The 10,488-nt window shown below is 40.5% G+C and overlaps 2 protein-coding genes across 5 annotated transcripts; one reads left to right on the top strand and one right to left on the bottom strand.

The window, feature by feature from the left end:
* Positions 1-238: 238 nt before the first annotated feature.
* LOC115753415 (WD repeat-containing protein 43) lies at positions 239-7,123 on the top strand. The gene is made up of 9 exons (XM_030692019.2): positions 239-475; positions 1,166-1,224; positions 1,843-1,989; positions 3,169-3,324; positions 4,883-5,118; positions 5,231-5,313; positions 6,027-6,138; positions 6,354-6,428; positions 6,509-7,123. The coding sequence occupies exons 2-9, from the start codon at positions 1,167-1,169 to the stop codon at positions 6,686-6,688; spliced, it is 1,047 nt and encodes a 348-aa protein (XP_030547879.1). The 5' UTR covers positions 239-475; position 1,166; the 3' UTR covers positions 6,689-7,123.
* A 466-nt stretch (positions 7,124-7,589) lies between these two features.
* LOC115753409 (pentatricopeptide repeat-containing protein At5g38730) lies at positions 7,590-10,038 on the bottom strand. Of its 4 annotated transcripts, XR_004016868.2 has the most exons (3): positions 8,063-10,038; positions 7,856-7,977; positions 7,590-7,698 (listed from the first exon to the last, which is right to left on the bottom strand). XR_004016868.2 is itself a non-coding variant. In XM_030692011.2 (2 exons), the coding sequence occupies exon 1, from the start codon at positions 9,840-9,842 to the stop codon at positions 8,064-8,066; it is 1,779 nt and encodes a 592-aa protein (XP_030547871.1). In that variant the 5' UTR covers positions 9,843-10,038; the 3' UTR covers positions 7,590-7,698; position 8,063. The 4 variants fall into 4 exon arrangements, 1 of the variants encoding a protein (XP_030547871.1); XR_004016867.2 differs by having other exon boundaries at positions 7,851-10,038; XR_007196965.1 differs by having other exon boundaries at positions 7,590-7,714; positions 7,856-10,038.
* Positions 10,039-10,488: the final 450 nt, after the last annotated feature.

The following is a 10,488-nucleotide window of genomic DNA, read 5'->3' as shown; positions in this document are numbered from 1 at the left end:
TTTTCCGTTGTCATGAGTTCAAAGTGACAACGAACTCCCTATTGAGATAAATAATTAAATATGTGCTCGATATTTTTCAGTTCAATTTTAATGTGTGTTTTATTCTCGTTCCGATTTTTGTCAGTTTATAAGTTTTAATTCTACTCTAAATCCGTTTTTTTTTTTTAAATAAGCGTTTTCAGTTAGGTAAAAGTGAAATATAGTTTAGTATAAAATGAACAACTTGGTTGGACAAACAGAGACTAGGGAAAGAAAAGGTGGTTCACTCGCCCCGTCTCTCTCGTCTCGTCTCTCCCTCTCCCTTCCTCCCACCGCCACCGCCACCGCCACCGCCCCCATCGGCTTCGCGCCTTCGAAGCCTCAACGTTAGACCACCGTACGCACGCCTCTCCTCCCCGCAACAACCCACGCCATCGCTCGCTCTCCGCTGCACGTCCTCGGCGGCTAAGCTCGTTGGCAACCACCCGCGCCTCTGGTTCGATACTCTCTCCCTCTCTCTGTCTGTCTGTGGTTAGTAATTTTAGTTCCCAACTTTTAATGAATGCTGAGGACTTGTCCGTGTTTGACATCCTTCATTAGTTTAGTCTTCCTTCGCCAACACTCTTTGTTGTCCCATTAGCCAAATATTCTTGTTTTTCATGGACAAGAGAGGGTATGCAAATGTCTTATTATGAGAATCCAACTTTACTCAAGCTCAAGAGCATAAGTGATCCTGGTTCACTCAATATGATGATTGTGGTGCGGATTTTTGTTTGCCAAATGCAAGCAGGGGAATTCGCTCAGTAGAGACCTGTTCCTTTACCTTCTGAACCCGTGTTACCAATTGTTCGATATATGTTTAATGAAGCTGTGTTGTATCAGAGTAGATTTGTGCATGCTGATTTGGGTTGGAGTATGTATTTTGTGTATGAGAATGTTCCTCTGGCAATGCTTTTGATGTCCTCATTTTGTTATTTGATTAGCGATTTTCCCAGAAACCGTAGTTACTCGTGTCCCGTACTTGATGTGAGTGACCGGCCTTGGTTTTTTAGCATGTGCATGCCATACCCCTACATGTTAATGTCCACAAAATGTGAAACTCTTGCTACAAGTGATATATCATGCATAGAATTCAATGTAGCATTTGTCTGATGGACTCAATTTGTTCAGCTTTTTATGCTTATTGGATGATGTCAGATCAAGTGGAAGTTGGAAGCATAATGGAAGAGCATGGAGAGAAGAAAGGTAAATATTTTCAATAATGGCAATTGGCAAGTCAGATGGCGTAGGAGTAGTATGTTTGTTTTGTCTTTTTCCACCTTCCTCTTGGTTTCCCTCATAGTAGGTTCGTTAGATCAGTGAATGAATGGAAAAAAGCGGATCATCTGGTAAGAAGGGAAAAATGGAGAAAAAGGATCTAGTGGGCAATGGGGTCGATGGGAGGCTGAGCATGGTATTAGTGATCTATTTGTTCCGTCGATAGTTTGTATTTGGAACAAACCTGTCTGACTTCAGTTTGATTTCCTTCTTCATTAGCCTAGAATTCTTTTTGCTCAAGCATATGGTATTCTTGCCTCCTGTTGTGTTTCTGCATATGGGTACACCATGCTTCCAGCAATTATTGGCCTTTCACTTTGCTACCTAGTATTTAATTTGCTTTGGAGTTTGACGTGCCTCTTTATGTGAGTATCTTACTGTTCTTAGTGATTGTCATGATTATACTCAGTTGTAAATAGAATATGCATTACCATATTCAAGGCATAACGGTACTAGACTCGCAAGTATGCACTCTGTAGAAGTGAACTTTGGCTATTGCACTTTGTTACCAAGTTCTCATTGTTTCTAGCATTTTCTGCAATGTAGGTAAGTCAAAGAGACTTGTCAGGAAAAAACAGAAGGATAACAAGTTAAGGGATGAAGGAGACCAATTACAGGAAACAAACAGTGCACCCGACAGGAGCGAGGTCGATCATACTTCTGTGGTGGATGACCATTCTCAAGGAATCAGTAGTATGTAGCTGTACTTTTTGTTAGCTAATACTAGCCAATATTTTTTGTTTTTTTCATCCAGAAGTTCCGAATACTGGATTATATAGTTTATAACTAGCAATAAGGTTGTGATGTTGTTTGCTTGTCGGTGCCTGCAATGAAAATTTACTCGTAGCAGAAGTCGTAAAAGCTGGAGCAGTGTCTTTGAGGATTAAGCGGTGGATCACATCATAGATCTATGATCTTGGTTTCCTGCTACGTGCTACATTAAGCTAGAAAAACTAAAATTGTAGCATTATTTCCAATTAGGATGTTAAAACTCACCATTCTGGTTTTGCATTATGGCGATCCTCTCTCGTGCGTAATTTTTGACGCCTCTATGCAAGACTTCTGACTGAATAGACCTTCCTGGGTTGAAGAACAAAGTGAAGGTGACCGTATTTTGCTGGCACTAATACACGAAATCATCATGAACCTTGAATCTACACCGAAAGCCACCTATGTGCAAACAGAACCAAATGAAGCAACGCTGAACACCTGACTTGAGACTAAATAAGATGCAGTAAAGTTAAAGAACGAGAGTATTGGAGACACTTTTTGCATGTTTTTCCTGGAAAATACCGGCACAATGTTATGAAAACTGAAATCTTGAGAGTACGTGAAGGTTTTGCTGGTGTTTGTTGGGTTGATGCTGTGGTTGTTGTTGAGGAGGACGATGGTAATTCTGATGTTTGAGTTGTGTTTGAGGTCCTTCACATTATGGCTTCATGTATGGAAATTGATATCTATGATGATTTCTTTTCGTTCTTGCTCGTGTTTACTTCGACAGTGGTAGGGGTGAAGACTGGGCTTTTGATGCTAGGAAAATGCCTTTTTATTTTAATAATGAATTTGAGCAAAAAAAAGATACTTCATGGGCTTGCGACATGGGAAACTACACTTACTTTGCTAGAGGGCAAGAGACTCATGAGAAGTCTACTGGTCTGACTGATCCTACAATTTTTCAGCTGCTCTTTGTAGCAAGATCATATACTACAATCTGGTTTTTGGATCCTAGAATTGTATGAATTCAATAGTGGGATTGAAATTTGATGACTATGAATAATTGTTTACTGCATGATGAGGGTTGTGAGATATCCGTTTTACTTCATTCAAAGCATTGAATATCACACCTTTGATACTTACCTCAACATGTTGCAGGCATGTCTAAGAAGGCTAACAAGAGGAAGAGGAAGAAAAGCAATCAAAACTTGTCAGAAGAAGGTGATCTGCTACTGAGAAAGAATGATGAAACTGATAAGGAGGAGGTTTATCGTATCTCGTCAGGGAACAAGGATACTTCAGAAGGAATGAAGAGTAAGAAATGGAATTATTTCTTATGCAAAGTGCTGCGTACCATTCATTTTCAATACATGTTTTCTGTGTACGTGTGTGTGGGGGTATGTTCTCTGTGTGTATGTGTGCATGCGGGTTGGAGGGTGTTTGTGTGTATGGTGGGTGGGAGCATGTGCCCGTGCATGTGTATTCGTGTTGTGCACACACACATGGCCTAGTAGAAAGGATCAAAATTATGTGATATATTATTGAACTGCTACTGAGGAATTTCCATGAGGAGTAAATTGATGCTACTATTGGCAGGAAGACGTAGGGCTTACACTACCAAGAAAATACAAAGAAAAACATGTCATTGTGTTACTGCAAAAACATAATAGTTCCTTAAGTTTGATCCCACATTTTGTTTGACCACCTTTGAGTCAGAGATTTACCTTCTCTTCAAATAAGGGAATGATTAATTTCTTATGCTTTTCACAACAAAACCAAGCGGGAAGTATTGTTATGTCCATTTAAGACTTGGGATTGGACTGAAAACATGAGATGTTTTTCTGGATTTTCTATTCAGGTACTTCAGAGGGTGAAGAACTCTCCTCTCTTTGGTATTCACACAGAGGAGACTCTAGAAACTTGAAAAAAGTAGTCTTTTATGTGACACTTAAGAATGGTTAAGGATGTAGGGTCAACTGAACCGTGAGTTATGAAAACCACTGGTCGAGATGTTTTTTGCTTGCAGTGGTAATGGAAGTACCACTCTCTTGAAAAATTTAATAGTGAATTCAGCTGGATTAGCTTTGGCTTGAGCTTTTCGCGGCAAACCTTGTCTCAAGCAATAAGACCCCAACTGTCAAGAGGAAGGTTGAATACATGATTGGTTTCAACACGGAATATGTGTCGGTCGTCTTAGCAATTTTGAAGTTAGGTATAAGGAAGATTGGAATCTATTGTTCAAGATTCAAGGCAAGGTTTGTTCAAAGAAGGATGATAATCAAATATCGGTGATCAGATCACAGTTCATGGTTTAGTTGATTCTCCATTGTGTTAAGTCTTGTAAAAGTTAGCATTTCTAGGAGATGATGAAAACAAGCCGTAAGGTTACTGCAAGGAAAGGTAGTTACAAGTTACTTTTCACCTGCCTTTGTACTGTAATATGCTTGTGCTTCAGTTGCATGATATATTGTTGCCGCTGTTATTTCGTCTCTGCATTAGCCAATTCGCATATGATTATGCTCGATAGTAATTTAACAACAGAAAGGAGATGCATGCATGTAGCAATGTTCATGGTGCTATTAGGTGCACTAGTTAAATTGCCAAAAAGGAGAAAATGTAGGACGCGTGTTGCTGTGTGGATGGCATTCTTCTTCTTCTTTTTCCAGTAAACTGAAGAATACATAGCATTGCTGAAGCCTCTCATTCTCATGTGCATAGACTGCATGTCTATTTTGTCTCTGGTTAGTGTTGTCTATGGTTTCTTTTTAGGCTGTGTTTTTCATGGTGGTTGTCAGATTTTATGAATGTATGTACAATGCGTAGAACAGCACTGTCGCATCATTATGAAAACATAGTTTCGCTTTCCCGGCAGGTAATGGTGAGACTGGTGATGGGGTTGTGGAGGATGATTTGAATGAGCCAACCATGGGAGAAAAGCTTGAAAAATTAAATTTGGTAGATGGTGGAATAAACATGAGCCATGAAAAACAAGACCTCACCCCTCTTGCCCAGCCTCGCGCTGACTCTGTTAATGTTTTGCTCAAGCAAGCATTGCATGCTGATGACCGTGCCCTCCTCTTAGATTGCTTATATACACAAGACGAGAAGGTGTTCTTTTAATCTTATCTTCATGCTTCTGGATAATTATTTATTTCTGGAAAAGATAATGATAGATCATTTAGGCACATGGTAATTGTGTCAAACTCGCTTGTACTGGCAGGTTATAGCTAATTCTATCTCTCTTTTGAACCCATCTGATGTTCTTAAGCTTCTGCAATTCCTCATATCCATAGTTGAATCCAGGTGACTCTCTCTCTCTCTCTCTCTCTCTCTCTCTCTCTCTCTCTCTCTATATATATATATATATATATATATATATATATAAGTTATTCTAATTAATTTTTAGGCATTTTGTGCTGGATGATCTTAAACTTGTAATCCACCGCCAAGAGTTACCGACATCAAATTGAAGGAAAACACTCATTGACCAAGGAAGCTCAATTACTTGCTAATATAGACGTTAAGAACTGTCCTGTTTGCAAATGTATGGGTGTTACAGTTGCTATCTTATTCGACCAAAAGCCATCTTTTTCCCTCCCTTCATGTCAATTGCTTGTTTTGTCAGTAAAATAAAACATGATTTATGTTTTATAATGTAGGATATTCATCTTATATAGCAGAATACCGGCACTGAACCTGCTGGCCAAACTATCATATGAATTAGAGTAGTCAATATTTACTGTCCTCCGCTGTCATAGCGTGTAGGGTTGGCCATAAATGTCTAGGTACTCTTGCAGAGTTTTGTGTGACTTCGATGTGTGATCTCTTTGAACTTGGTCTAGATGCTGGGCAGCCTTTCTATGTATTCCCACTATCAATCTTTGCCTCCGATTATGCAATCATTATCTTGAATGATTTTTCAGCACTAATGCTGTTCTATGGGGGCCTTCCTCCTGGCTGTAAAATTTTTGTTGAAGATACTGCTCCATCAATATTGTTTTGCTTTGTTGCTGCAGGGGTGCTGTGCTTGTATGTGCTCTTCCCTGGCTGAGAAGACTACTGCTTCAGCACTCTAGTGGAATAGTGTCACAGGAAGCTTCGCTGGCTGCCTTGAATTCTCTGTATCAGGTCTGAAATGGGGGCCGGTTACCATGTTAAGAAACTTTTGAGCGCAAGTATATATGAGCTTCAGCAGAATGTTTTACCTTCCAATATCATCTCTTTTACTCGTACTGCTGTGGATAAATTTAATAAAATCTCAAGGTTGTGTAGGAAGATTTGTCCAATTTCGTAACATGACTTTCTTTTCTTTGGGTTTCTGATTTGCTTGTGGTTGTTTGCAGCTCATTGAATCGAGAGTGTCGACCTTTCGGCCAGCTCTTCAACTATCTGTCTCTTTGGACGTCCTTTACGCAGGAGTACGTATAACTAAATGCGAAGTTGGGATTTGTACTAAAGTTTGGTGTGTCATCTGACCCCGTCTGTACTTCTTGAGCAGGTAATCGATGAGAAAGAGGAGGAAGATACTCCAGTGAAACCAGTGATTTATGAAGACCATGACAGTGAGGAAGAGGGATCAGAAGATGCAATAATGGACATCGACCATCATAGCCCCGAGGAGGAAACATCTGACATAGTATTCGAAGGAGATAGTGATGCTGATGAAATGAGCGACTAAGTTGGTTGACAAGCCATAAGAATGAGGTCCATAGGGATACATTAGAAGGAAGTGTATATTCCTTATATGGAATTTGATACTGGTCCAAGCAGAGTGCAGTGGCCACAAGGATGCGTTTGTTCTTACGGACCCTAGGTGGTTATGTCAGAGGAGACACTATTCTTACATGGATATAGACTTAGTGAAGATGCTGGAGGACTCAGGCTGTGACTAGAATACTGCAGAAATGAGCGCAGCATGTCAAGTCACTAATTCCTTCAAGTTTTGTTCTGATCTCATTTTTGTTGTCCTTATGCGATGTGCCATAGACTCCTACTCTATTACCAAGAAATGCTCAGAGAGCTGCTGTTTTCCTCCCTTTTCCGGTTGATGCCTTACTCTTGATAACAGAGGCTTTTAGTGTTGTTTGATATCACTACTCCTTCCACTCGTGTATAAACCATCTTCCATCTCTTTCTTTTCTCTAGTTTGATCAAGTTGGGGAATTAGGGTGGAAAAGAAAGGGGAAGAATCTTATTTCATTTGAAATCAACCAATGCATACATGTAGAATGTTGCCTCTGGCAGGACCAGAGACGACTCCAAACTTCCATGATAGGACCTAAAAAATACCTCATTCGAAGTAAAATACAGCAGACCATAGCAGTAACTGTTTACTTCCCTTAGTATTTATATGGATCTCATTCCCTAACGCATTCTCCCGTCATCATTGTTGGCATTGCCAGCAATTCCAAGTATGCTTCCCAGTTCCCTTAGCACCACGAGCCATTCTCTTCACATGCTCTGCTGCCTGCGAGGCCTACTGCTTGGCAGCACTGGCCTTTGCCAGACTGGTCCTTGTCTCCTTGGTCTTACTTTGGTTGCTTGTGAAATAGAGGACCTGAAGATACCGGTATCTTCCCATTAGAAAATTGTTGAAGAACCTTCGCGTGGCAGTGGTCTGTCTTGTGGATCAAGATGATGTCCCAACCTATGTCCAACTCATCGGTGTTGCTCTTATGTGACAAGTAACTGCAACAATGTATAGCTTTTAAATCAATTAAATTGATAGTTCACGGGTGGCAGAAACACTAAGTAATGAAATAGTGTTGCTAACCGGAGTCTTCACTACAAGCAATGAAAAACAAAAGCCAGTGTGCCAGAAAAGCATCAAGTAGACATACTACACCTTCTTGAGGAGACACCCTTGTGCAATTGATCGGGCTGTGGCATTCAAGCAATCTCAAAGCTAAAATGACAGCTCACAGAAAACCTGCACTGGACCTTTTTCTTTTCCATAGAGGTTTGCAGCTGCATTAAACAACTTACCAGTTTTTTGAGCAACTCACATTGCAGAGCTAAAAATAATCAATTTACCATGAATTAATGCTCTTACTTCATGAATGCCAAGCAGAGTGTTGAATATCCTTCAAACTGCTTTTTGACATTAGGCCTCTGTCAACCACCTCGTTCCAAAAGAGCCTTGAGATGTTTTCATCACCTACACAGGAAGCACTTAAGCTTCTATAGATCTTTAAAGTTATCATTAACCTCCTCTTATACATGTCATCCATCATGGCTGATGAGGCTGTAGTGTTCCCCACTTTCATGTAGGCATAGGCTAGACTGCTGTATATGACACTATCTCCTGATATGCCCTTCTCTTTCATTATTGAAAAGACTTTTTCAGCATAATCAATCTTCTCTCTTTTACAGAACCTCCTTATCAGCGCCCTGTACAGAGAAACATCGACACAAAGACCTCTCTTAGCAAGTTCATCCGGGAGTCTTAGTATCGCCTCTTCCTCATTTAAGTCACAGTACCCATCTATAAGCCAGGAATAAGTGCAGTAGCTGGGAGACAATCCAGCATTAAGCATGCTAATGAGGAAATCTTTTGCGTTGTGCATGTCTTGAACCTTGCAGAAACCATGAATCAGTGCCTTGTACGTGAATTGGTCCAACTTAAGTCCAGCCTCGAGCATCTTATTCCTCACTTTCAATGCAGACCTCATATCCCTTATCTTGCAGTATGCATTAATCAAAGTGTTGCACGTAATATTATCAGGTTCTACTTTCTGCTCGCTCATCTCATTCAAGAGCTTGTTGGCATCCCTCATTCTACCTTGTTCACATAATTTTCGCAGGATGGAATTGTACGTTGCAACACCGTGATACAGACCTTTGGCCACCATCACCTCTCGCAACCTTAAAGCCTCTTCGAGGTCATTTATTCTGCAATACCCATCAATTAAGGTTGTATACGTCACATGATTAGGCGAAACACCTTTGATTTCCCTAAAAAGCCTCACAGCTTCTCTCATCCTGCCTTCCCTGCAAAGTCCATACACAAGAGAGTTATAGGTTACAATATCAGGACTAACTGCTCCTCTTTCCATTCTATCTTGAACACATAGAGCTTCATAATGCATGCCCTTCTTGCAGTACAACGCTATCAACGTATTGTACGTGAAGAGGTCAGGATGAACACATTTAGACTCCATTTCAATCAATATCTTTTCCGCTTTCTCCGTGTCTGCAGACTTGCAACAAGCATGAATCAGCACGTTGTATATGTGAATATTCGGGACAACCCCGAGCCTAACCATCTTCTTGTATAATTTCCACACCATATCAGTCAGTCGATCCTTCGCCAAAGAACTCAACAACACAGTGCAGGCATGCAAATGTGGCTTAAGGCCGCACACTCTCATGTGCTCGAACACTTGAACCGCATCCTGGGTCATCCTGGAATTCGCATAAAATATCACCAGCCAGCTGAAAACCTGCGAATTGGCATCCGGGTCATCATGTGCCCTCACCAGAGCTCCCAAAACTGACGGGGACGACAAGAAATCTCTTCGAGCGATTTTCTCGAGCAGGTCCTGGGCACTCCTGAAGTGTTTGTGCTTGGTGAGGATGTGAATCATCGTCCACGAGGATTGTAAAGAGTGCTTGTGCCCGGGCATCGATTCCACGTTCTTGAAGAATGCCAACAAATGAGAAGGACTGGGACAATGGAGCGAGAAGCTGAGGAGAACTTGATGAATGATTGCGGAGGTGAGAACCGAAGAGAGCTTCGAGTGGAAGGGACAGTTCCCTTGACCTTTGATTATGAGTCCACAGATGCTTTGTACGAGTTGGGTTTCTGTGTTGAAGGAAGTCGAGCCCGCCATTCCCGCACGAAGCAAAATCGCAGAGACGGAGACAGAGATCGGCCGCTACGACGAAAAGCTCGCAGCAGCGATCATGGCGATGGGTCAAAACTTTTTCCACGAAGGGGTCAGGAACAGGAGAGCTGTGCCCGCGAAATGAACCAACATCGGAGCTCTTTAACGAGTAAAACCATGGACTCTCGATTCTAATTGATGATGGCAATCGGAGAACCTTTCTCGATCCTAAGGTCTTGATTAGGCAAATAATATGCAACTTCAAAAAAAAATTCTTTATTTTGCGAAAAATTATTATTTAAAAAATATTTTTCAAATAATAAAAATTGTATTGCAACGAGAAATATTTTTACCTTCTAAGAAATTATTTGGGTATACATTATTATCGATAATGAAAATATTTTTAATTGGTTAAATTTTTTTAAGTATCATAAATAATCATTTTTAATAATCATTTTTTTAAAAATTATTATCCATTTCTCCTTGATGCCAAATCGAAAACTGAACTGATTAACTTCTGTTTTGGAAACTTACAAACCAAATCGCATTGTTAAATGGACCGGAAATTGAATGAAATCAAAATTGAGTTGGGTTTCGTGCTGCTTCTTTTTTCCTTGAAAGTTGACCCGGAACGACAAAATAAAAATGAAAC

This window comes from Rhodamnia argentea, chromosome 11, assembly GCF_020921035.1.
Source record: "Rhodamnia argentea isolate NSW1041297 chromosome 11, ASM2092103v1, whole genome shotgun sequence".
NCBI classification, from domain to species: Eukaryota; Viridiplantae; Streptophyta; class Magnoliopsida; order Myrtales; family Myrtaceae; genus Rhodamnia; species Rhodamnia argentea.
Note: the sequence above shows the minus strand (reverse complement) of the source record. Positions and strands in the feature narration are given on the sequence as shown.